Below are 27,017 nucleotides of genomic sequence, written 5' to 3'. Positions count from 1 at the left end.
CCTGACACGTGGTCGATGAATAAAGGATGAACAGTCAGCTTGAGTATCCCACACGGTACAGCAAGGGGAGGAGGGACATTCAGCCATGACAACATTCCACAGTCGCTCCTGGCTTTGCTTCCTTTTCATCAGGACCACGAAGGCTACTGTAGGCCCAGGCGTGGTTGACCAGTTCTTCCCACATGTATGAACCCCAACTTGGCTGGGATCTCTGCAGCTCCTCCACAGCATGGGCAGGTCCCTTCTGGGAGTGGAGCAGATGCAGCAGATGCCAATGCTTGAGAAAATTTATGCTTTTGCTTTGGGTCTACTGCAAAGAATGTAAACCATGCCTAGGCCAGACTGGTGGACACGATGGTGCTCAGCCATCACCAACGCAAGACATCTGAGCAATCTGAGACGACAGGGGCTGGACCATCGTAGCTCGGCTCCAACTCTCAACTATCAGCAGACTCAGGAGCTGAAGCCTGCACATCTTACTGTTTGGCAGCTGATTTTTCAAAGAAGGTTGTTGTGGTGCAGGAGAAATGGAACAGAACACCCCAAGTAGAATGAATGCAGCACAGCCCCCTACACCTCCCAGCACCACACACATGGACTCAGATCTGCAGGATCAAGGAGATTTATTGTTGATGGCACTGAGGCGTCAGGGTTTGCTGGTGACCACAGCAGAACTGATCTTCTCCTAAGTCAAACACAGGAAATCAATCACAAGCCCCCTCCCTGAGCAGAAGGCAGGCAGAGTTTTAAACAAATGTTAGAAAGAGCCACTAGCCTTGCACTCAAGTGGAAGTAGTACTGGCCTGTAATCTTGAAGCCCATGCCGTGGTAGACGGCCAGGGCAGCAGGCTGTACTGGGCTAGTTTCAAGGACCACATGACTGTAGCCCTGGGCCTGGGCAAACTGGATGACCGTCCTGACCAGGGCTTTCGCTAGCCCCTGACCCCGGTGTTCCAAGGCCACAGACAGATGGAAGAGCTGCAGCTACTTCTCCCGCAAGGTGGGATCCTGCACGGGCAGAGTTCCCACCGTGCCCACCACCTGCCCCTCAGACTCGGCCACCCAGAAGCAGGAGCCACTCCCTTGCAGGTAGGATTTGGTGATGTCAGCCAAGTCTGACTGCAGATTAAGGGCCACATACTTCTTCCAGGAATAGGAGGCAGCAAGCCTCAGGACCACGAGGACAGCGAGGCTGGCCAGCAGTGCGAGGAGCCAGGGGCCAGAGACCAAGAGGAGGACGAGGAGGACCCCAGGTAAGAGAGGAGGGTTCGGGGCAGCCTCAGCAGATAGCGGAAGGTGGCGGGGCCATGCTCCTTCATCCCCTGGAAGTACAGGGCCAGGACGCATTTGTGGTCTCTCTCCTGGTATTTGTGGATGTGATAAGGAGCCATGAGGGATGTCTGTGTCTGAATCACTTTCCAGAGTGACAGCTGGGCACCCCTGCACACCTGCTACTGCCCTGGAGAAGAGAGAGGAAGCTACGTGAGTTCCCATGAGTGCCCGTGCTCCCAGGCTCCTTGTACTGGGAGTCCCTGCTCAGGGGGGTGCCTTTATGCCTTAGCCAAGAAGGAGCAGACCTCCCCTGTGAGTGCTGCCCTCATTCAGCCTGTCATGTGTGCTGGCCACATGACCTGTGCCATGGCACTCAACCTCTGTGAGGCAGCGGGCTCATCTGTACCACAGGGTAAAATAAGATCTGAGAAGTTAACGCACTAGCACTTGTAACACTTGCACACTTGAAGTCCGTGTCCTCCGCTGTCATGTCTCATTTCCCTGTCATCTCCTGGCCACACTGGGCTGGACCGTGCAGCAGCCTCTGTGGCCCCTGCCCTGTGGCCCCCTCCAAGCCCATGATTGCAGAAATCCTGTGTCCCAAGCACCCCTTTCAGCACAGGCTCCTCCCTGATTTGTCCATGTTTAGCCTAATGAGAGGACATTGCCTCCAACCACCAGCACGGGCCCCGGTTCTGAAGAAGGTCCCAGGACTCCACCCTGCTCCCAGAGCTCCCACCTCGTCCCCCTCCCCAGCCTCTCACCTGCTCTCTCAGAGCTGAGTGTGTGAAGCATGGTCTGACTCAGCTTGTGCCTGGCCTCCAGGAGCTACTGTTCTGGGCTTGCCCCACCTCTGCTGGTGGCTCTTATTGGCTGACACCTGGATGTTTGATAATCATCATAATCATCAACCCTGGGGTCAATGAACTGGGGTACTCAGATTAGGGAGTCCACATCTATTCACCCCACCTTTTTTTTTTGTTTGTTTTCATACAAGGTAATTAGCCAGGAGGGTAAGCCTGGGGCCCTTCCTTGGGGAAAGCCAGCCACCATTTTTCCTGTGGCTCTTGAGGGGTCACCTCGGACCCTGTGCACACCTGCTAGGAACCTGGGGACTGCAGCACTCGCTCTGCATTCTGTGGTCTGGGATCAATGTCCACAGCCCTGGCTAAGCAACGGAGTCCTTCTCAGTGTGGCCTCTCCCTACCCAAGCCTATCCCATGAGCCACTAGAATCCCTGAATACTTTTACTTGGGAATAGAAATGAGTAACATGTGTATGTAAGCACTTGTATGTAAGTGTGTGTGTGTGTGTGTGTGTGTGTGTGTGTTTCTGTATGTGTGTTATGGTATTCCTCTGCTTAATGTGGAGAATGGATGTCAGGAGGCAGGAACTGAAACAGGTATTCCCACAGACAAGTGCAACATCCAAGTGATGCAAGTGCCCCCAGGCTGCTCACTGCACAAGTGAGGCTGGTCAGAGAGGGTAGTGGGAACTGAACTTGATCTTCCGCTGATTACTATGCAATGAGCTCTGGTATGGAGCTCAGTGTGTCCAAGCACAGTGGCTCTTGACTCCAAGCTGTCAGAGGTACTGTTCACCCTGTCCAGGTGACATCCTGTGCTTGAAGGGGGTGCCTTGTCCTAGGTTCACTGAGGAGTCTTCTGAGTCAGTGGGGGGACCAGAGGAGTGGCTGGTCCTCTAAGAGGCAGCCAAGATGGTGACAATTGCACCACGTGGGGATGCATTTTTGGGCAGGAGTTAAAATGAATCTAATGGTACTGAGGATGAGGAAGGGGTTAGAGATAACCACCAGACTTGGGGTCAGTTCTGCAGAAATCATGACTGCCCTGCAGGAGCTACCCTGAGGCATCCTCAGCAGACATCAATCAATGAAATAAAAAATACAACAACATGATAGACCACGGAGGAAAGCATTTCTGATCTCAAGGACAAAGGTTTGAAATAACCCAGTCATACAAAAAGAAAAAGGAGGGGCTGACGCCATGGTTTATCAGGTAAAGGCTCTGCCTGCAGTGCCGGCATCCCATGTGGGTGCTGGTTTGAGTCCCCACTGCTCCACTTCCAATCCAACTCCCTGATACAGCACCTGGGAAAGCAGCAGAGCATGACCCAAGTGCTTGGGCCCTGCACCCACATGGGAGACCCAGGAGAAGATCCTGGCTTCAGCCTGGCCCAGCCCTGGTCATTATAGCCTTTTGGGAATGAACCAATGGATGGAAGACCTCTCTCTCTCTGTGTGTGTCTCTACCTCTCTCTGTAACTCTGCCTTTCAAATAAAATAATGGGATACCATTAAGTGAATAAATATTCCCATTATAAGGATACCAAAAGGAGAAGAGAAGGAAAAAGGCATTGAGAAGGAAAAAGGCATCCCTACTGAATGAAGCAGTGGTTGACCACTTTCCAAGTGTGGAGATATGAACATCCTCATAGAAGACACTCAAAGGACCACAACCAGACTCAACCAGCAAATATCTTCTCCAAGGCATACTATAGTGAAGTTTGCAAGGTAAAAACAAAGGGAAACACTTCAAGATGTTTGTGTAGGCAATGATTTATTGATAAAATCCCAAAAGCACAGGCAACAAAAGTAAAACCAGACAAATGTGATTATATCAAACTTGGAATCTTCTGCATTGCACAAGAAAAAATCAATACAGTGAAGGCACATCCTACAGAATAGGGAGAAAATATTTGCAAGTTATTTGAGAAAAGATTGATATCCAGAATATATCAGCAAATCAGAAAACTCAACTACAAAAAAAAATCCAGTTAATAAATGGGCAAGGAATCTGAATAAGTAATTTTCAAAAGAAATTCAAATGGCCAATAAATACATGAAAAAACGTTCACTATCATTAACCATAAGGTAGTTCCAAATCAAAACCACAAGATTTCACTTCATTCCTATTGAAATGTCTGTTATCAAGAGGACATAAAGTGGGGCTGGTGCCGTGGTGCAGTAGGTTAATCCTCCACCTGCAAGCCAGCATCCCATATGGGTGCCGGTTCTAGTCCTGGCTGCTCCTCTTCTAATCCAGCTCTCTGCCATGGCCTGGGAAAGCAGTAGAAGATGGCCCAAGTGCTTGGGCCCCTGCACCCACGTGGGAGACAAGAAGATCCTGGCTCCTGGCTCCTGGCTTCTGATCAGCCCAGCTCTGGCCGTTGTGGCCAATTGGGGAGTGAACCAGTGGATGGAAGACCTCTCTCTCTCTTTGCCTTTCCTTCTCTGTGTAACTCTGACTTTGAAATAAATAAACAGATTTTTTAAAAAGATATTACACGGCATGAAATCATGTATTTCTTTCACTTACCACAGTGTCCTCTGTGTTCATCTGTGTTGTGAGAAATGAGAGGGAATGTTGATTACTGGAGGCTGGGAAGGATAAGGCAGATAGAGGGACTCTGGATTAAAAGGATAGGGGAAGCTGGATGTGGTTAACTGTGACAACTATACTGCTAGGCGGTGTTGAAAGTAGGGGTGCTTGGTGTGGTTTATCGATTGTCACAAATATCTCACACTAAGATGTTACAATAGGGGAAGCTGTACTTTGTACTACTTCACAAGCTTTTCTTTGTACTACTTGGTACTTTCTTCACAAGTTTTGTAGACTTGAAACCATTCTAGAATTAAGTGTTAATAAAATAAGCAACTGCAGAGCGAGAGGCTGTGGTCAGTCCCTGTGCTCTGTGTCCCTGCACCCTTGCTGGTTCTGGGGCTTCCTCAGCACCCCGTGGCCTCAGTCACACACGCCTTTTCATCTGCCCAGGCTTTCGTGCAACTCCTGCATTTCTGGGGCGTCCTTGACAGAGGTCTGGGTCTCCTCTGGGGGACAGGAAAGGTGCACTTGTTCACTGAGCACGTGCTGGCCACGTGCCTGCCACATGCCAGGCCTTGTGCTTGCAGGAAGGGTGCTAGGTGCCGGAGGTGTGGCTGCCTCCCCGAGGATGGCACCCCTGACAGGGCTCAGGGAACACTGCCTGGTGTAACATCTGCATCCAGAACCAGTGGGTAGGAGAGTGACCTTGACAGTGAGGACTTGTATGCTGCAAGTGTGGGAAAGCCACCTGGAGTTGGCTTAAGGAACACAGGTGATCTAATGGCTCATGAAACTGCTCCACCTGCAGGAGTGACATAAAAGTAGTTTTGACCTCATGTCTTTTCTGCTCTACTCTGCCCGGCGTCCACTTCAACCCAAGCCTGACTAACTTAAAAAAATATAGGATGTTCAGCAGCCCATCCTGAAACTACTGGCTTCCTGTTTCACCACCAGCAGAAGCGCAAGGGCTTAGGAACGAGCTTCCACGTGTCAGGCAATGAACACAGTCCAAAGTTCATCCACATTTTCTGGGAACCAGATGTACATCTCACTGCAACATCTTGCAGGAGTTAAATCCAACAGGATCCTGTCCCAAGTAAACAAGTGACTAGCCTGGCCAGTCCCCTGAGATCCCATTATTCCCACACCCCAGCTGAGACAGAAGACCCCTCGGCTCAGTGAGACTGGCCCCATGAGAGGCAGGAGCACCATGCACCTGGGGAACTGGCCACTAACAGAGCAAGAGTACCGTGTACTTGAGAACAGCAGCAGCTCAACTGACAGGATGGACCCCGGTGAGCCCAGGATCCAAGCACTCAGATAGGCTGTGGTGCACCATGGAGCAGCAGAGGGCTGGAGGCCCATAGAAAGAACAAGGATATAAGCTCCCCAATAGAGAGGGCGGAGCACTGTGAGCCCAGGCACCGAGGGCTGGAGTGTCCAGCGAGGAAGGGTCCCTGGCAAGGGGCTGGGCAATGGGTGCTGGTTGGCAGCAATGATGCCCACCCACACAGCACATAAGGGGGTTTTCAAAGAAGACAAGGACCCAGAGCACAAATATTTGGACACCCACTCCCTGTCTCCTTATATGGAATAGGCGCACCAAGGAGGTGGATGACCCAACAGGAGATGGGGTCAGAATTAGAAGGAGCTGGAGATGTTACAATTTTCAGACCTCTGAAATATGATCTCAATTCGGAACAAGAGAAAACCTGGGAGAAGTTGGGACACCCAGTTGTTTTTCAAGATTGCACTTTTCAAATTAGTATAAGCCATTTGACCTTGACTTCTAAAATACCACCTTGAACTCCTGGGAGGCCACAGCTGGAGGACGCCTTCAAGACCTGGAGCTAATGACTGCTGTCTTCCGCCCCTCCTTCCACAATGCCTCCTCCTCCCTCCAGGCACACATCCGGTCATGCAGCACTGACGCCCCTTCTTAGGTCCCTTCCTCTTCCTTACCCTGTCACCGCCCCATTCAGAGCATAAACTGCAGCAGGAGACGCTGGGGGATGTATTAACCCATGAGAGTCTCTCCTCTTCCTTGTGGGACAATATTGTACCACACAGAGAACGCTCGTCTGCGGAGCATCCTGGAACACTGCAGTGGGACCCTCTGAGCAGGGGAAGCTGCCTCATTCAGAGGCAGAATGAGGATTACATAAGCTGTTTTCAAAGAGTCCTTAGTGACCAGGATCAAAGTCGGGGGTGGGGTGGGGGTGGGGGGGCTGGCCAAGGCTGAACAATCACTTTTGGAACAGATGATCTTGCAAAGAGGCTCTGTTCATGGTTGTGGTGGCCTTTGTGCCAGGAGGGCTTGGGAGGGTCCCATGGGAATATTTCCTCTTACCAGGCACGATAGCCTCTCCACAGCCTGCTGCCTTTATTTTTTCATTTACTTATAAATTTCTGCTTAGGGCTTAAAAAAGTGACTCCATTTTGATACTGACCACTTCTACAACACACAGCACAGCGAACGGACCACTGTGCCCATCTGAAGAACGTAACTCCAAAGAATTAAGCGCCTGGCTACGGCAACAGATGCTCTCAGTGTTGTCCACTCCATTCAGCCCAGATATGGGCGAGTCGCGTTCATTGAAGGTTCATTTGCTGCAGCCTCCTAGCAAACCCAGGAAGTCGGGCACCTGGAGAGCAGTGCGGGCCCAGCGCCAAGCCCCCCTCCTGGTGCTGTCCAGCCCTGCTGCCTGCCGGGGGTCACTGCTGACCCCGAGAGTGTGGCCCAGGGTGGCCGTCTCTGCCTGCATCTCTCGGGGTCTGGCCTGCTGCGGGCATCCCACTCTGGCTTCACGCTTCTTCCAGGACACGAGCTGCTTTGTCTTCTGTCTCTCCAGAGAGGCTTTCTGGGCTAGGAGGACATTTTGTTTTCAGTTCTATCTGTCCAGGGCCGGAGGTTGGCCCTGGGGGCCCCAGCAACTTAAAGGGCCTGGTGCAGCTGCAGCGGCTCTTGGGGTCTTCTTGGGATTGCAGGGGGCCTGGGTACCTGGAAGAGTGCGGGTGTCCCCCATCTCCCCTGCATCAGCCTCATCGTGCTTTGCGACTTCCTGGTCAGCGCTAGGGTCGCCTACTCACCTCGAGCGGAAAACGGACAGAAATGGGAGCCGGGCTCCTGGAGCCTCTCCCCCGCCGCCGCCGCCAGCCTGGTCCTGGAGGCCACAGACGGCTCCTCCCGCTGTCAGGGCGCAAGGGCGCAGGGGCGCAGGGGCGCAGGGGCGGCCGGACAGGGGCGGCCATGCTCCAGCCGCCCGCTGGGCTGGTCCCGCCCCCGCCCCGCTCAAAGACGCTGCTCGCTCCGCTTGCTCGCAAGGAACAAGGGCTTTTCCGTCCCAGGTTGAGCGGCGCTGTGTCTCTTCACCCACGCTGTTTCAGGCTAAGGGAGCACAGAGGTTCCAGGCTGTGCTCTGCTCCAGCGCCCTCCTCCCCCTGAGATGAGCCAGGTTCTGATCCAGACAAGAACGAGCCCCTGCTTGAGGCCAGTATGCCGAGAGTTTTTACACTTGAGATACTTCCGTTGCATTCATGGTTTTCCCTTATTTCCTTTTCCCCAAATATTTCTAATTGCGATAAAAAAAAAAAAACTAACACTGTGTAAACCATGTTCATTGTACAGTTAAGCGATATACCCAGTGCTGTGCAACCATCACCCCAAATACAAACCTGCTTGTCTTTAGCAGTCCGGTCCCACTCACTGATCTTCACAGCCCCTCGCAACTGCTTTCTGCCTGTGGATTTGCCCGCCCAAATATTTTGAATACATGGGGCACTCAGCCTTGCTGCAGCACCTGGCAGTACTCTGCTCCTTTCAAGGCTGAATAGCACTCCAGTGTACGGCTGTCCTGTGTTTGTTTCTCTGGCAGTTGACAGACATTGAAATTGTACTCTTTGACTACTGTAGAACTGTTGGGAACACCTAGGTGGAAGTTTTGTTTGAACATTTGTTTCAAACAAAATGTATTGCTTTTGTTTTCATTTGTCTCTCAAGATCTTCTAATTCCACGTTTTTTTCTTTGATCCATTAGTTATTTAGAACTGTGCTGTTTAACTGCTACCTGTGCCTTCCCCGTATTTCCCTATGTAATTGATTCTGTATCATTTGTGTTTAGAGACTCTGCTTTGTATCATTTCAGTCCTTTTCCATGTATGGAGACTTGTTTTGCAGCAGAGCACACTATCTACCCTAGAGAGTGCTTCACGTGTGCTATCTGATGCACAATGCATGCCCTGTTGTTGGCGTGCACTGGGGAAGTCCAGATGATCTAGTTGGCTCATAGAGGTGTTCATCTTCTATTTTTTTTTAAGACGTTATTTATTTATTTGAGAGGTAGAGTTAGAGAGAGAGGGAGAGAGAAAAACGTCTTCAATCTGCCAGTTCACTCTCCAAATGGCCCATCTGAAGCCAGGAGCTTCTTCCAGCACTTGGGCATCTTTTGTTGCTTTCCCAGGCCACAGCAGAGAGCTGGATCAGAAGAGGAGCAGCCGGGACTACTACGCCACAGCGCTGGCCCCTCATCTTCTATTTCCTTGTGGATCTCGTGTCTGTTCTATCCATTATTGAAAGTGAAGTATTGGAATCTCTAAGTATTATTGCTGAATGGTCTATTTCTGGTTTCAATTCTATAAGTTTTTGCTTCAAGTATTTTGGGGCCCTACTAGTCAGTGTATATGTTTATTGAAAATAGTTCCATCTTCTTCCTGGATGGCCCTTATCTTATAAAATGTCCTTTGTCTCTGTTAACAGTTTCTGTGTCTAGTATTAGTGTGGCCATTCTAGCTCTCTGATTACAGTTTGCATATATTTTTTCCTTTGTTTTTTAAAGACTTATCAGTCTTCCATCTGCTGATTCACTCATCAATTGCCACAACAGCTAGGTCTGGGCCAGGCTGAAGCCAGGAGCTAGGAACCCCACCCAGGTCTCTCCCATGGGTGGCAGGGGCCCAAACTCTTAGGCTGTCTTCCACTGCCTTCCCAGGTACATTAACAAGAATATGGACCAGAAGTGGAGCAACCAGGACTCAAACAATCTGATAAGGGATGCTAATGTCACAAGTGTGGCTTATCCCACTGTGCCCATCAGCCTCCATCCTTTTATTTTTAATTTATTTGTGTCTCTGCACATAAAGTATGCTTCTTGTAAACAGCACGTAGTTGTCTCTGGGTAGGAGAGCTGAGTCTCTCTACATTTACTGTAATAACTTGTAATAACTGATAAAGTGGGTTTGTTTCTGCCATGCTATTTTACATGTCTTGCTGACTTTGCTTCCTCTAACTTCTCCATCACTGCCTTCCTTTTGTGTTAAATTGGTATTTTTTTAAAGTTTTTTTTTTTTAATTTATTTGACAGGTAGAGTTACAGACAGTGAAAGGGAGAGACAGAGAAAGGTCTTCCCTCTGTTGGTTCACCCCCCAAATGGTCACTACGGCCAGAGCTATGCCGATCCGAAGCCAGGAATCAGATGATTCTTCCTGGTCTCCCACACGAGTGCAGGCACCCAAGGACTTGGGCCATCCTCCACTGCCTTCCTGGGCCACAGCAGAGAGCTGGACTGGAAGGGGAGCAACCGGGACAGAATCTGGTGTCCATATGGGATTCCGGCGCCTCAGGCAGAGGATTAGCCAAGTGAGCCACAGCGCTGGCCCCTTAAATTGGTATTTTTTAGGGTGCCACTCTAAGTCCCTTGTTTCTTTGTTTTTAAGTTATTTTCTTAATGGTTGCCCTGGGGATTAAAATTAGCATTTTTGAACAATCTGGTTTGGTTTAATGTTAACTTAATTTCAATAGAATTTAAAGCTCTGGTCCAGTATGCATCCATTCACTCTCTCTTCATGGTAATACTGTCATACAAGTTACTTTTTTTTTTTTTTTAAAAAGATATCTACTTCATTCATTTAAAAGACAGAGTTACAGAAAGAAGCAGAGACAGAGAGAGAGGTTCTCCATCAGATGGCTTACTCCCCAAACTCCCGCAACGTCCAGGGCTACGCTGATCCCAGCCAGGAGCCAAGAGCCTTCTCCAGGTCACTCACTAGGGCGCAGGGGCCCAAGCACTTGGGCCATCCTCCGCTGCCCTCCCAGGCCATAGCAGAGGGCTGGATCGGAAGTGGACCAGCCGGGACTCAAATGGCGCCCACCAAGGATGCCGGCACTGCAGGCCAGGGCCTCAACCTGCTGTGCCACAGCGTTGGCCCCACAAGTTACATTTTTACACATCATATATCCACCAACATAATTTTGTAAATAATTGCTTATGTAGTTACTTTATAAAGGAGAAGAACAAGAATTACAAATTAAAGTAAATAAGTAAACAGTGGTACCTCTACCTGCCTCTTAAAGTTGCTGATAGGAGTGAATGAATTCTACATGCAAAACAGGATCCAGAGGCCTCAGAGGGCATGCAGAATGGGGAGGGATGCAAACTGCTGGCCAGAGAATTACTGAATTAATAACCCAGTACACTGTAGCCATTCAACAGGTAGCTGCAGTTTTTATTCCAATTATAAAAATAAAATATATCTGAATAGAAAAATGGAAGGCTAGCAGGCAATAACAAGCAATAACAACAGTGAGTATCTTTTAAAAGAAGAACAAATAGGAGTAGCCTTTCTTTTCTTTTTATACCATTCTGTTTTAAAATTTTATACAATTAATATACATTAATTTTATAATCAGGAAAATCAGTGTTGTCTTTAATGCTGAAAATTTCTGTTGATATTTCTGACATGTCACAAAACATCTTTTGTTGACATTCTACAAATGATACCATCTAATAATGTCCCAATACTTTCTTCTTGTGAGGACAGTTTATATATCTGTAAAGATGAAAGTCACATTAGGACTTGCTGATATGTTCATATACTAGTAACTATCATTACACAGAAATATATAAGTGAAATTCCTCCTCATTCACTGAGTAAATGGTACGAAATCACAAACCACAAATGTGATTAAAATCTTTCAAGTAGATAGCAATGCAGCGCATATTTAATACTCCCTTTAAGCTACACTTATGCACATAAAAACCCAAAGTGTCAAATCTACATCAATTTTAAAAGCATATATCTAGACATTAATGTCATACTAAATTTATTTTACATTTTAAATGTACTATGTAAGCTTGAGATTTGAAGGTATCTACTTTCTTTATAAAATTTTTTGTTTGTTTTTGTTTTATCTGAGAGGCAGAAAGAGATGTATCTTCTGTCTTCTAGTTTTCTCCTCAGCTGCCTCTAACAGCCCAAGTTGGGCTAGGCTAAAGCAGGAAGCCCAGATCTCAACTGGCAGCTCCCACACGGATGATAGGAACCCAAGTACTTAAGCCATCATCTGCATCCTCCCAGGGTGCACACTAGTAGGGAACTGGACTCGGAATAGAGTCGGGACTCAAACCCAGGCAGGCACTCTGATGTTGCATGCAGGCATCTCATGCAGCATCTTAACCACTGTGCCAAACGCTACTCCTTAAGGCATACACTTTCTTAACTGAGAACAGTTCATCAACTAAGTTTCTAATTATACTGTACATAAACCTGCACCTTCTAGTTATCTGAACTTTTTAAGATTTATTTTATTTATTTGAAAGGCAGAGTTACAGAGAGAGATAGAGACAGAGAGGTCTTCCATCCACTGGTTCACTCCCCAGATGGCCGCCAACAGATGGGGATGGGCCAGGCCAAAGCCAGGAGGCAGGAGCTTCTTCCAGGTCTCCCACATGGGTGCAGGGCCCCAAGCATTTGGGCCATCCTCCACTGCCTTACCAGGCGCATCAGCAGAGAGCTAGATCAGAAGTGGAGCAGTCGGGATTCGAACCAAAAGGGATGCTGGGGCTTTAACCCACTGTGCCACAGTGCCAGGCCCTGAACATTTTTAAAATATTAAAAAAAAAAAATAGGTGAACTGTTGATTACTAAGCAAGCAGCACTGACATTCCTCATCTGTCACACTCTATATAAATATATAGTTTTACAGGGGCCAGTGTCATGGCATAGTGGGTAAAACCACTGCCTGCAATGTCAGCATCCCATAAGGGCACCAGTTCATGTCCCGGTTGCCTCACTTCCAATCCTCCATGGTAATGGCTTGGGAAAAACAGCAGAAGATGGCCCAAGTGCTTGTGCCCCTGCTACTTACATGGGAGGCCTGGAAGAAGCTCCTGGCTCGTGGCTTCAGCCCGGCTCAGCCCTGGCTTGTTGCAGCCATTTTGGGGAATGAACCAGCAGGTAGATTTCTCTCTCGTTCTCTGTAGCTCTTTCAAATAAATAAAATCTTTAAAAAAAAATGTTTGTATAGGGGCCAGCACTGTGGCATAGCAGGTAAAGCCACCACCTGCAATGCTGGCATCCCATATGGACGCTGGTTCGAGGCCCGGCTGCTCCACTTCCAATCCAGCTCTCTGCTATGACCTGGGAAGGCAGTAGAAGATGGCCCAAATCCTCAGGCCCCTGCACCCACGTGGGAGACCCGGAAGAAGCTCCTGGCTGCTGGCTTCAGATCCGTGCAGTTCCAGCCACTGTGGCCAACTGGGGAGTGAACTGGCAGAGGAAAGACCTCTCTCTCCCTTCTGCCTCTCCTTCTCTGTAACTGTCTTTCAAATAAATCTTAAAAAAAAAAAAAAATGTGTGAAGTTTTACGAACCTTTTTGACTTCTGTAATATTTGTTATTTCAGGAAGCTTTTCCAGAGAAACCTGCTGCCCTTCCACTTGAGATATTAGGTCTTCTTGATTTATTTGTTTTTCTCTCTCTTCAACGTAAACAATTAGAACTGAAGTATCATTTCCTGAGATACCAAATTTTTTCAAAGCTTCTGAAATCTAAGAAAAAATACAAACAAAATCCAAAAGCAACAAGATAATGAGTCGGGGTTTCCTGTATTTGAAACACCTCCTGGTCCACCATCCTCCTTGGTACAGTTCTTCTTCACCTGGAAACAGCTGTCTGCCTGCTTTTCCCCTCAATCGTCCCTTTCCACCAACTACTGCTAGGGTCTCCAAGGCACCCCGGGCCTTTAGCCGACCTGGTTCCTACGGAATCAGGCCCAGACTCCTTGGCACTTCACATAAATAGCCCACTCCCACGGCCCAAGTGACCTTCTAGCCACATGCCCCTGGCCTCTCGGGCGTGGGAATCCTGCCAGATTTCACTCTGTCTCCCCCTTTCCCTGCAGCCTGACCACCGAATGTGTGCTTCAAGGTCTGGTTCAGCTGCCACTCTGCCGCACCCTTCTTCTTCCGTTACCCTGACAATTAACATCATATTTCCATATTCACTGTAGGGCACGTTAACTTTTGTCTTGTTTGTCTGCCTTTCCTCAGGAATATATTTGCATTTTCTGCCCCTGGCACTGTAAATGGGACACGTTCCATGTCCATTGAACAGTTTCGTGAATTATTTCAAATGCTTTCAAAGAAGTAACTAATCTGGTAAACTATATTCCAGGTACTGGAGAATTCCATTAGCAGGCTGAGGCAAGTGCATTTTACAAACTTTGTAATTATCTGTATTTCAGACCATGCCACAGGTTTCCTAATTTTTCTCTTGATGCTGTCAGCACCAGGTTGCATTATTAACAGTAGTAGCATCAGCAATACTAAAACTTCATTAGCAAAATTTCAGGCATTTTTGCACATACAGTGTGTGGAATGCCTTTAGCTCAGTAACTTTTTCTTTTAAAAGATTTATTTATTTAAAGGTAGAGTTACATAGAGAGGTTTTCCATCTGCTGGTTCTCTCCCCAAATGGCAACCAACAGGTGGGGCTGGGCCAGGCCAAAACCAGGAGCTAGGAGCTTCCTCTGGGTCTCCCACATGGATGCAGGGGCCCAAGCACTTGGGCCATCTTCTGCTGCTTTCCCAGGCCACAGCAGAGAGCTGGATTGGAAGTGCACCAACCAGGACTTGAACTGGTGCCCTTGTGGGATGCAAGCGCTACACGAGTTGGCTTACCCACTACCCCACAGTGCCAGCCCCTAATTCAGTTAGCTCTTATTGGGAAAGCATTATTGTGAGTATTTCAAGCTGTGGACTCTTCCTGTGTAGTAGATGTATGAGCAGGCTTTATCGCTTCACCTGTCAATCTACCATGCCTGCCTTCCCAGGATGCACCTGTGTCTCATCCAGGTCCAAGAAGGAGAAGCCATGATGGCCACATGGAAGTGGATGTGCCATAAAAATCTCAGAGAGCTCATGCATGCTAAGACCTCCCCTCCATTTGTTATTTAATTGACACTACCCCTACTTCATAAAAGCAGCTGATAACAGAGGAGGGACCTTCTTTTGCCCTTTGCCATGCTTGGGGACCCTTCTCTGGCTTTCTTTCTCTCTCTTCTCATGGGCACTCTCTGGCCCATTCTTGACAGGTATTTCTATGTGTGGGGCAGCCCACTCACCATGAATGTACATTCACTCTCACTTTTAAATAAAAACTTTTCACTTGTGCACTGTATTATGCCTCTGCTTTGAATTCTCTCTGTGCGGGGCCAGTCCTAGAGTAAAGATTAAGATACCAGGGCCAGCGCTGTAGCATAGCGGGTAAAAGCCACTGCCTGCAGTGCTGGCATCCCATATGGGCGCTGGGTCGAGTCCAGGCTGCTCCACTTCTGATCCAGCTTCCTGCTAATGTGCCTGGGAAAGCAGTAGACGATGGCCCAAGTCCTTGGGCTCCTGCACCCTTGTGGGAGACCCAGAAGAAGCTCCTGGCTCCCAATCAGTGCAGTTCCAGCCATTGTGGCCATTCGCTGAGTGAACCAGCAGATGGAATTCTCTCTGGCTCCGCCTTTCAAATAAATAAAATCTTTAAAAAAAGGCCCACATCACCAGTAAGTTCCTGGTACACAGAAAGGACATGAAGTTTACAGGGAGAGTGAAACATGTGCCTGCTAACACATCAATTGTCCGTGCCTAACGTCTGGTCATTGAGGTTTCCGCCTGTTTCTTAAACATCAGTACTGACGAGATCCTCCCAATCCTGTATGTTAAGAAGGACAAACAAAACTAGCCTCCCTAGCTTAGCTCAACTTCTGTTTTCCTCACAAGCAAACTGGCTCCAAGGCCGACTCAACTATTCAGAGGCAGAGCTCCACTGAACTCTCTGTCCAGAGCTCTCTTTGCAGTTATTCTGGTCTATTCCTAATAACTGGTTTGCAAGAACTCAGTCTCCGACCCATCTCTGGGGAACACACAGATCATTAGGACAAGGTTAAAAGAAATAGTGAATGCCACCTTACATTGTTGTTTGGGGAGAGGTTGAAAATAATTTCCGTAGACAGTGTTCTTGTCTTCATTTTTCCCAGTTTGTGGAGGTGAACGGCTTTGTTTGCTGCCACAAGTATCTGAAATGGATCGACAATCTACCAAAGAGAACAACAAGAATCAGAGATTCTGGCACACCCTGCAGACACGGGCCTTATCCCAGGGTCGCTCCAGTGTCAAGCTGCCTTAGCTCATCACAATTCTTGTGGAGTATACTTTCAAAACTATTACATCAAAGGTCTGGATACTGAAAAAAATCAGAATAGTAAACTTTAAATAAACAGTAAGAATGTTTAACATTTATCCAGGGCTAATATTATCAGAAAGGCCCATTCTAAAACATTTTACCTGTATGATCTTTAATCCTAAAGCTACCCACAGAAACTGACATTATTCACAGGTAGTAGCTGAGGAGACTGAGGCGTGGCGTGTCAGGGTGTGAATCACAGCTCTCCCACCTAGGGGAGCTGGCTAAGTTAGAGGCAGAAAATGCCAGAACTCTCTTCACCAGGTTGTTGGGCAGGTGAGTCAGAATTAGAGGAACGACACTTAGAGCAATCCTAGGAGCACGTCAGTGCCACATAAAGGCTGGCTGTCACTTGCTCGGAGCTGCAGTAAGCAGCAGAGCTGTGGCTGGGTCCTGGTCACGTCGTCTTAACCGCGGCACCACGCCCTCCAGACTGGCTTCCTCACAACGCTCATCTCACAGATGAGCAGCTGGGGTCCCTGGCATCCACCATGGGGGTCAGCCACACCACCTTTCCTTTTCCCTTGGACAGGGCCTGGTGCTTCTGTGTCCACTCACTGTTAAATTCAAGGTTGGCCAAGTCTGAGTTGGATGAGAACTTTTTACTTGATGCTAAGATTGTAGGCTAACCAGTAGCATGGTGAGAAAGTGGCACAGCCTTAAAGGCCTGCGTGGTGCCTTCATTCTCCCATTTTGTACTCACCACTGTAGGATTTATCAGTGAACCATCAATGGTGCCTTCCATGGCCTTTTTTCTCAGGTCTCCAGCATTTTTTACATCTTTAAACAACAAAAGGGTCACCCTGCATTCGGGAAACAGGTCCAGCTGGTGCATTAGCTGCATTTCACAGATAAGCAGGACTCCACTGCACAAAGCCAAAAAGACTAATAAGTTTCCTTTGTTAACATTATAATTCATTCCTTCACAAACCAGTATCCTTGCCAACAAATAAGTAAAACTAGCTGTAACAGCAGCACAGAATGGTTAAACGAGAAAACCCTGTTCCCAAGCACATCTGTCTTCTGAAGCCCACTGAGCTGCCTGTAGTTCCTTTACTGCTGCTGGAAGAAAGTCTAACCAGCCAGTTTGTTCGTCCAGATGAGGCAGGCTGGGGTGCGGGGGGCTGCACCAGGGGGCTGCTTCCCAGCAGACAGCTAGGAGCAGAACACCTGTGGGACTAATGAAACCTTACTCTCAGCCTTTGTAACTTTCTGGCTCACCACTTTGTATTTTAGCAAGACCTGCACACAAATGTTAAGGAATAAAAAAAAATTTGAAAGATGAAGTATCACAACTGACCCAAAGATACTCATTCCACACATGGCAATTAGGTAGAGGACATGATTATTAAAGAATCAATACTATGTTGGCCCTTCCTTAGACACAGGCATAACACGGAAAGGATAGAAATGAAGACGTTTTATTTATTTATTTGAAAGGCAGAGTTAGAAAGAGAGAGGAATCTTCCATCAACTGGCTCACTCCCCCAAATGGCAGCAATGGCCAGGGCTGGGCCAGGCCGAAGCTGGGAGCCAGGAGCTTCTTCTGGGTCTCCCATATGGTGGTAGCAGCCCAAGCCCTTGAGTCATGTTCTGCTGCTTTCCCAGGCCCATTAGCAGGGAGTTTGATCAGAAGTGGAGTAGCTGGTACATGAACTGGCACCCGTATGGGATGATGGTGTCACAGGAAGCAGCTTAACCCACTATGCCAGAACGCTGGACCTAACAGACATTTTTAAAAGAGTAAAAGACAATTTAAAGGCCCATATTGTGGCACAGTAGGGTAGGCCGCTGCCTGAGAAACTGGCATCTCATGTCAGTGATGGTTCGAGCACAGGCTGCTGCATTTCCAGTCCATCTCCCTGCTAATGTGCCTGGGGAAGCAGCAGCAGATGGCCCAAGTTCTTGGGCTTTTGTCACCCATATGGAGACACAGATGGAATTTGTCTCTTGGCTTTGGTTGGGCCCAGCTGGGGCTGATGCAGCTATTTGGGGAGTGAACCAGAGGATGTAAGATATTTCTGTTCCCACCCCCTCTTTGTAACTCTGCCTTTCAAATAAATAAATTAAAAAAAAAAAAAGATAGCTTGAGTAACTAGAATGGTGCTATGCTTTAGATATTAGTCCAGTTGTCCTCCAAAGGCCCGGCTGTTAAAGGCTTGGTCCCCAAAGTCTTATGTTAATGTATCCACTATCGTTTCACTTCGGAAGTGATCAGATTGGATTAGGTTGCTGGGTAGAGCCCCCAGGGACCACAGTGGCTTTCTAAGGAGCCGCAGACAGACGCACTCCTACTTGCCATGTGATGCTCTGTGCTACCTGGGACTTTTCCAGCAAGAATGCCATTACAGATGCTGAGCCAACAGGGCCACCAGATCTTGGGCTGTGAACCTCCAAACCAAGAGCTGAAATAATTCTCCTTCTCTCACAACTTCCCAATCCAAGGTACTGCATTGTAGAAAGAAAAAGCTAACTATTACAAATGACCTAACCACTTCCTTGAATGGAACATCTTCAAAGTCTTAATGAGGTATTTGGGTAGGAAAATCTGATGGGGCCATTTTGTCCTTTTACCTGGTGGGTCCCAGATTTCTTTTTCTCAAGGAATTATTTGGAAATGTGAAGATTACATAACAAGATGCTCCTCTTGTCGTTTTATCAGTGAAAAGTTGAAAACCTATCCAGCCAATGACAGGATTGGTTGTAACTAAATAGCCATTTACAACTGTAGTCTTGATGATGTATGAGAACAGCAATAAATAATATTAAATAAAAACACCTGAAAAAGCAAAATGTGGAGTATTTTAAAAAGTTATTGACTTGCTAGAATTACCTGACATTTTCTGTTGCAAGCAGAAAAATAAATGTGTTAAAATGTCCTGACACATGGTTCATTCAACCTCTAATCATGCTGATGTCCAATGAAAAAGATACAGAAAAATAATCATTATGATCTCAATTACCAAACGACGCACACACACACAAAGGAAACACCAACATATGGTCATCTTGGGTAATAAGATTATTAGGTGATTGGTATTGTCTTTTACAGAACTATTTTGTTGTACATGTTCTGAATTTCCTATGCTGAGCACACAAACTTGAGTACGTAACACTAGAAGAAAAGAACCTTTAGAGGACTTGAACACAGTTTGCTTGTGTTTGGCGTAATTCACTCACTGAGAGGGCAGAAATTTACAACCTGTGGGGCGTGCTGAACTGTCCCCCGGCCGCCCGTCCCATCTACAGCAGCGGCCTCGCGAGAGAGGCCTCCTCACAACTCCGCCTCCCGGAATCTTACCCCGGCTGCACTCACTGCGACCCTCTCTAAACGCACCTCAGGCCTCGTCGCCCTGCGGCTCTGGGAACTCAGCCGCGACTGTCCCACCAGCCCGGCAAGGGCGTCCCGGCGTCCCCTCACCCCGCGGCCTCCTCCCAGGGGCTCCCTCCCTTCCCGTCCACATCTGCTCGAGCGCTCAGCGATGGAGAAACATCTACGCGAAGCACCGTACACCCGCAAGAACACCGCTCCCACTGCCCGCCCTCCCAGCCCGGCCCGCGGGCTCGCAGGCAGAACTCACCGGCCGCCTCCGGTCCGTCCTCGAAGAGCTCCGGCTGGGAAACCAATCGCTCGGCTTCCGGAAGTGGTGCCCAATCCCCGCCCTCCCCGAGCCGCTTCCGGGTAGGCCGGCCGGATTGGGATCCCGGAGGTTGTGGTCCCTGCTCTCTGACCCTTCCACCCAAGCCTTGAGTCCCGGTAGCGGACGCGAAGGGGAACGGGATCTGTTCTTCTTTTCCGGCGAAGGAGTCGGAAAGGATGCCGGAGCCGGAAGCTGAGGTCCAGTTCGTAGTCTGGGGTTTGTGTGGGGCCGTGCAGGGGGCGTCGCCTTCCCTCTGAGCAGGGCAAAGCATTGTCCCAGATGAGCTCTGCCCGGGCCTCTGCTGCCGGAGATGCCCTGGGTCTTTTTCGGGACTGTTTGCTTCGGGCTCTCACAGCGGTCTGTTAGGGAGGAGGCCCTGGAGCCGACAGCGCTCCGATTTGCATATCGATAAGGAAATGGGGTGCGTGGCCCTGAACGCTCGGCCTCCAGGAGAGGAAGTTTTCAAACTGTCTTCCATGTTTGCAGGCTGCTGCCCATCTTTATCCCTTTGCATGGGGAGACAGGTCACTAAGCTGTGGAGAACAAGAGCAGGGCGGGGCGTGTGCCAGGCTGTGGGTGAAGAAAGATCACACCACAAAAAGCCAACAGGTCTGCAAGCAAGCTGCTGAATCTGAGACCAGTGTTCCAGGCAACGAAGAGTTCAGCGGTTCTGAGATAAGGCCTCGGAGCCTTTTACAGTGTGGCTGATCTACAGGTTCTGTTATCTATAGATCAGTGGTTGCTCAGATAGTGGGCCTGGGGTGGAAATGCAATAACCAAGGGGCATGAGGAAACTTTGAGGCAAGAGGTATGTTCTGCCTTGATGGTAATGGCTTCATAATGTATTCAGGTCAAAGCAAGTCACACAGTATAACTTAAAAAAATGTACTGTGTATTGTATGTCAATTATTTCTTATGCTGTTTAAACAATGAAGTAATACTGTATCTTTTTTTATTAGAATAGGCAAAATAAAAAACACAATACTGTGTAATTGGAACTTCATACTTTGTTGATGGGCATGTGAAATAGTGGAGCCATTTTTTAAAAAAATATTTATTTATTTACTTATTTATTTGAAAGTCAGAGTCAGAGAGAACAGGGGTTGGGTGAGGCTGAAGCCAGGAACCTAGTATTCCATCCATGTCTCCCACACGGGGACAAAGGCACACACAAGGCACACACACTTGGGCCATCTTTTGCTGCTTTCACAGGTGCATTAACAGGGAGCTAGATAAGAAGTGGAGCAGCTGGGATGTGAACCCGCACCCATATGGGATGCCAGCATCATAGGCGGTGGCTTAACTCACTGTGCTACAACGCCAGCCCCAGTGGAGCCATTTTGGAAAAGCATGACAGTTTCTTATAAAATTAAACACACCCTCATCCCCTAAAAGCAGTGCCACTCCAGGAGAAATAAAAACATGTTCACATAAAAACCCATGTGCAAAAGTTCATGGCAACTTTATTCAAAATTTAAAAGCTGTAAGTGACCCAAATATCCCTCAACTTGTATATGACAAACTAAGGCATACTTATACAATGGAACACTATTTTAGCAAAAGGGAATAAACTGTGGATGCACTCAGTGACATGGATGCATCTCAAAAGCAGCATGCTAAATGAAATAAGCCATTTTTAAAATAAAATTTATTTATCTAAAAGGTAGAGTGAGGGACAGAGAAGGATATCTTCCATTTACTGGTTCATTCCCCAGATGGCCACAACAGCCAGAGTTAGGCCAGGTCAAAGTCAGAAGCCAAGAACTCCATCCAGGTTTCCCATGTGGGTGGCAAGGACCCAAGAACTTGGGCCATGAGCCACTGCTTTTCCAGGTGCATTAGCAGGAAGCTGGATCAGAAGCTGAGCAGCTGGGACTCACACTCTGATATGGGATGCTGGTGTTGCAAGTGGTGGTTTAACTTGCTGCCCTACAACACCAACCCCAAGAAGGCATATTTGAAAGGTTATATGCCCCATGAGTGCACTTACGTGACATTCCCCAAGTGGCGAATGGACAGCGGTGAAAATCAGAACTGCAGCTGCCGGGGCCTGTGTTGGCGGGATGATTGGCTGCCAAGTGGTCTGATGGAGTATGGGAAAGGGTGGAACTGTTCCATATTTTGGTGTGGTAGTTACAAATGCTGGTCAAACCGATAGAACTGTATATTTAAAAAGGATGCATTTTACTGTTTTTCTTTAAAAAAAAGGAAAAAAGTCATCCCCAAATAAGGCTGATTCTTTATCTACAGCTGTAGGGGTATAGGCTCTATGTATCAAATTAGAATTTTCTAAGATAACAACCTTGTTCTCTGCAACATGAGAGTACTTCAAATTTCATGGAAAAATAATGAAAAGTTTTGGTGCAGAAAAAGGGAAATTGATGCAGTTTTTTCAAAGTATTCATCTGCTAAGAACTTTCTGAAGACCCCCTCACACAGACTTGCTAACTATGCCGTTACTATGTGTTTACAATGACACCAACACGAGATGTGCTTTCTGAACAAATGGGGCATGTGAAACACTCAGACTCCAAAAACTACTCCCACCTAATGTGAAAAGAACCCCAAAAGGGAAATCAGTTGTTTAAAAAAACAAAAACAAAAACTTTGTGAGCAATTAAAAGAAAGCAGCTCCAAGGTTCCAATCACAAAATAATGTGAAAGGAGAAATGCTGACTACTCTCATTTGATCAGTGCAGTTGTACACATGTAGTAAAATTATTAATAAAATTTCATTTAAAAAATTACTTTATGTAAGAAGCATTAGTGAGACAGGCAGACAGAGAGTTATTTAGTTCACTAGCCAAATTCCCACAATGGCTGGGCCAGGGCTGGAGAAAGAAGCCAGGAACACAGTCCAAGTCCCCCATGTGGGTGACAGGAACCCAATTATTTGAGCCGCTACCTGCTGCCTCCCAGGGTCTACATTAGCAGGAAGCTGGAATCAGAGCTTGGAACTCTAGGCAGTCTAATGTGGGATGCAGACACACCTAGGCTAAACATCCACTCTGAAACCCATAATCCTTGATAAGCCATTATCATGACTGACATCTCCATGTTCTTTGGAGTTTCAATGTCAAATCAGTGGCAGAGATCTAGTACTTTTCTCTCTCATATGCAAGGCTAAACAATTAAAAGCTAGAGTGTCTGCTTTTTGAACAAGAATCTGAATGTCTTAGCCTAAGTCCTAGAGAAAGCAGAGCCTGAGGCAAGAATCTGGTGCCTTGTTTGAGATGTGTTTCATTAACCAAGGCCCCCATGGAGCTGATGTTAGATCCTCACCTCGCCCGCCCTTCACGGCAGCTCAGAAAGCCAGATCCCGCAGCCCTTGGCATAGCATTTCCTCCGTCCCAAAACGGGGACACTGAGAACACAGAGGCCTTGATGTCAGGGAACTGGAAAGGTCACTCAGTCCCTGAGCTGAACTCGTACTCTCATCAGCTCAGAAAACTTTTGCTGTCACCACAGAGGAGGGAGTTAAGGGGCTGAATTCTAAGACTGCTCTGGAACCTGTGTTTCAGACAGCATGAGATATAAATGAAATAAATGCTAAATCATGATACAAGGCACCTTGTAGACAAGGGATCACTCACTTGAGAACTTGAGTATGGACTGGGAAGGCGGCTTTACTGAGGTGGAGTGGCCCAAACAGTGAGAAGGATTTGCTCACAGAGACCACAGGAGACACATATGGCAAAGGGATCAAGACGAAAGACAAAGAATATGGTGGCATAAGCACAGGTTAACACAAGATACACGCAAAAATCGAAGGGAGCACAGCAGATGGTTCTGAAGGGTCTGCTCGCAGTCAGGCTGCCGAAAGCCTTGCCAGTGGGCTGCACGTGCATCTCAAGGCCACGGGGCACTCTGGATGTCCAGGTGGGAATAACAAGAAGGAACTCGTCCTCAGAGAAGAATTCTGGGGCAGTCAGAATCACATCGACAAGAAGGTGCACACAGAATGCTAGTCGGGACTTATCCAGGGAAGTAAGTCAGAAAAAGGTCACGAGTGTGGACCCTATCCAAGATGACTGGCATCCTCGTAAGTGAAGAAAATCTGGACACAGAGGGAAAGCTGTGGGAGCACACAGGGCAGAAACAGCACCCACAAGACAAGAAGGGCCTCCAAAGAAACCAACCTGGCCGACAAGATTGAGCTGGGACTCCTAGTCTCCAGAATTGGGAGAAAATACGTTTCTGTAGCTTATACCCAGTCTGTGGTACCCTGCTTTGGCAGCCCTAGTAAACTAATATGAGTAAAACACTGAACTTGGAACAGGTCAAGAGGGCACCAAGAAAGATTTCAAACAAAAACAGAATCATGCATATACCTATATTAAGAGATATTTTGTCTTGCTGTTGGAGATTTGGGGGATGAATTAGTGTTAGGTCCACAGGAGAAGAAGCAAAAATGAGAGGGGGAAACGGAGGTATAAGAAAGGAAACATAATTCCTAGCACCCTGTGGTCTGTGATGAGCAGTTACTTGGTAACGTGAACTCAGAACCCTGTTCAAGCAACACTGGGAAACAACTGTGAGAGCTACCCTGCCACAGCGACAGCCTCATCTGTCACAGCAGGAACTTCACAGATAACATCACAGATTTAAAAACCAAGAAGTGACAATATAAGTATATTATTTAAAAAAGGGAGGCAAATACCCAAATATGAAAAAATACAAAGTATTGGGAAATGAGTCAGGGGCAAGGGCAGGGCAGAGGGCTGCTCTTTTTTGTGGTGATCTTGGTAGAGCTATTTGAATCTTAAACTACTCCTGTGGTTTTATTTTAAATAAGAATTAAAAATTGTATGGGACCAGCACTGTGGCGTAGCAGCTAAAGCCACTGCCTGCAGTGCCAGCATCCCATATCGGCGCCAGTTTGAGTCCCGGCTGCTCCACTCCTTATGGGCGCCAGTTCACCTTTCCAAACACAGTTGTGGTCCCTTTAGCCCGAAACCTTTCATAGGTACTGTGCAAGATGGCAGAAGCGGTGTTTTTTTTTTTTTTTATTTGACAGGTAGAGTTATAGACAGTGAGAGACAGACAGAGAGAAAGGTCTTCCTGAGCTCATTGTGCGCCGGCCGCGGGACCCGGCGGCTGAGGCGAGGCGGCGCGGCGCGGGCGGAGCGGGCTTTGTCCGTCGGTCTCCTGGGACTGAAGAGAGGGAGAGCACGGGCCCAGGACCGTTAGGATTGTCAAAATGGTTGATTGCCAGGATGTCTCTGTGTGGGTCAGTCAAGGGCCATCTGCAAACCAGGGCCTGGAGGGAAGGCTCCCTGAGGGAGGTCTTCCCGTCCCAAAGGAAGTGAACCGCAAGAAGATGGCCAGGACCAGCGCTGCCTCCCCGACCCCACCAGGCAGCCATGGACTGCGCGCCCCGGGCGTCAGCTACCGCCACTCTTTCTGATCCACCTTCATTTGTATTGCGTATGGTGTATGGGGATTGATGAGGTCATGGTATCATATATGGGATTTTTTTCTGTATAAATCATCGAGTGTAAGAAGAAACCATGGGACTCTGAGTCCTGCTTTAGAGAATTTGCCTTGGACAAGTAGGGATCATCACTCCAGTCTTCAGCCGTTCTGACTCAAGTGGAACGCTCAGAAGTTCACACTGTGAATCCACGTTTACAGACCCTACAGGTGGGCCCACAGGCCTGGTCGTCACAGCAAACGTCTTCCACAACTCACACCCCTCCGTGCCACACCGCCGGTCCACTCCTGTCTTCCACACACACAGCTCCCGACTGCTTCCGGCAGAGGCTGAGAGCCCCCCCCCCCTTTTTTTTTTCATTTAGCTGTAACAAGCCTAGTAGTTTATGTCCATCAACTGTCTGTATATCTATATTTTGCCCATGTACTCCTTTGATGTATAGTAGTTGACACTCATTGTTTCCTTGTGGTAAGTGACGAGATGCTGCCACAGGACCTGAGACACTGATGAATGGTGCTATTTTGGACTTCTCAACACGCTCCCTGGCGAGGTAGCTCTGATGGAGTTATTTTTTATTTCCATGTTCTGAGAAGGCGTTGGTCCTCTGTCCCCCTGAGTGTTGTTCTCGTGACTGGACTGACTTGTTTCCCTTGTCTGCAGTGTGCTGCTTCCTCAGTGTGGTCGTGGAGTGGGTGCTGCCAGAGCACGTGGGAGGCCGGGCCCCTCGGCCAGCGCCCACGGACACGCAGGCCCGGCGGTGGGAGCGATCACAAAACTAACTGAGGGCCAGAGCTCTTCCTTGCTGTTGCCTCGCCTGCCTGACGTAGAGAAAGAGAAGCAATAATTTTACAGGCGTTTTTGAGGTGTCTCTTGGGGATCTTTGACAGGATATTTGGAAAACAAAAGGGTCAATTCTTTTCTAATAAATGCCCTCTGAAAAAGCCAAAGGAATACAAAATTGTGCCTTTCCTAAAAGCTAAGCTGGGAAAGGTCTCATGACAAAAATACTCAAGACAAACGCAGAAGTGAGGCGGAGAGCAGCCTCTCAGCAGATTTCGATATGCAAGGTGCAGATTTTACACTTTTGTCCTTGCTCCCAGTGAAAAGGAAAAACAAAACCCAAATCAGACGGCCCACCGCACGGAACGCTGTTGTGCCGGCCAGCCTGGACGCCCACCTCGACTGTTAGAGAGCTGTCCCCGGCTCTGAGCTTTCCCCGGCTCTGAGCTGTTCCGCGACACCGACGATGCATGCGTTGACCGTTGACCTCTGCCGCCTCCTCCCACACCCCCAGCCTGAGTCCCGCGTGTGCTTCTCCCGCACCCCGTGTGTTAGCCTAGGTGAACCCGTGTACATAGAGTGAGACGCTGGCTCCTGCATCTGTGGCATTTGCGTAGAGTGCAGCCCTGTGCTGCTGGACTTGCAGGCTTTTGTAACGATGCGATCCTTCCTGACGCACTCCTGAGAAGTACCCAGTGTATTTTAGCTACTTTAGTAGTATTTGTTCAATAAACATGCAAGCTGTAAAAAAAAAAAAAAGAAAAGAAAAAAGAAAGGTCTTCCTTCCATTGGTTCACCCCCAAAATGGTGCCACGCTGATCCGAAGCCAGGAGCCAGGTGCTTCTGGTCTCCCATGGGGTACAGGACCCAAGCACTTGCGCCATCCTCCACTGCCCTCCCGGGCCACAGCAGAGAGCTGGACTGGAAGAGGAGCAACCGGGACAGAATCCAGCGCCCCGACCAGGACTAGAACCTGGGGTGCTGGCACCACAGGCAGAGGATTAGCCAAGTGAGCCACAGCGCTGGCCCCAGAAGCAG

The 27,017-nt window shown here is 48.1% G+C and overlaps 2 protein-coding genes, 1 long non-coding RNA gene and 1 pseudogene across 14 annotated transcripts; 2 read left to right on the top strand and 2 right to left on the bottom strand.

Moving 5' to 3' along the window:
* Positions 1 to 624: 624 nt before the first annotated feature.
* Positions 625 to 1,403, bottom strand: LOC138848583 (N-acetyltransferase 8B pseudogene; annotated as a pseudogene).
* Positions 1,404 to 3,834: 2,431 nt separating this feature from the next.
* Positions 3,835 to 19,916, bottom strand: TPRKB (TP53RK binding protein). Of its 12 annotated transcripts, none has more exons than XM_089327521.1 (6): positions 19,706 to 19,832; positions 18,699 to 18,903; positions 16,828 to 16,990; positions 15,853 to 15,975; positions 13,265 to 13,441; positions 3,835 to 3,968 (listed from the first exon to the last, which is right to left on the bottom strand). In XM_089327521.1, exons 3-6 carry the CDS (start codon positions 16,966 to 16,968, stop codon positions 3,948 to 3,950), a joined length of 462 nt encoding a protein of 153 aa, XP_089183647.1. In that variant the 5' UTR covers positions 16,969 to 16,990; positions 18,699 to 18,903; positions 19,706 to 19,832; the 3' UTR covers positions 3,835 to 3,947. The 12 variants fall into 12 exon arrangements, with proteins under 12 accessions (XP_089183647.1, XP_089183648.1, XP_089183646.1 ...); XM_089327522.1 differs by having other exon boundaries at positions 19,546 to 19,710; XM_089327517.1 differs by lacking the exon at positions 3,835 to 3,968 and adding an exon at positions 11,094 to 11,442.
* LOC138848585 (uncharacterized) lies at positions 19,828 to 20,757 on the top strand. Its single transcript, XR_011386525.2, has 2 exons — positions 19,828 to 19,962; positions 20,252 to 20,757. It is a non-coding gene; the product is annotated as an uncharacterized LOC138848585 (long non-coding RNA).
* Positions 20,758 to 24,817: 4,060 nt separating this feature from the next.
* Positions 24,818 to 25,304, top strand: LOC149128055 (neuronal regeneration-related protein-like). Its single transcript, XM_089327532.1, has one exon. The coding sequence runs from the start codon at positions 24,966 to 24,968 to the stop codon at positions 25,170 to 25,172; it is 207 nt and encodes a 68-aa protein (XP_089183658.1). The 5' UTR covers positions 24,818 to 24,965; the 3' UTR covers positions 25,173 to 25,304.
* Positions 25,305 to 27,017: the final 1,713 nt, after the last annotated feature.

Source organism: Oryctolagus cuniculus, chromosome 2 (assembly GCF_051225735.1).
Source record: "Oryctolagus cuniculus isolate XC-2025 breed Fujian yellow rabbit chromosome 2, ASM5122573v1, whole genome shotgun sequence".
NCBI classification, from domain to species: domain Eukaryota; kingdom Metazoa; phylum Chordata; class Mammalia; order Lagomorpha; family Leporidae; genus Oryctolagus; species Oryctolagus cuniculus.
Note: the sequence above shows the minus strand (reverse complement) of the source record. Positions and strands in the feature narration are given on the sequence as shown.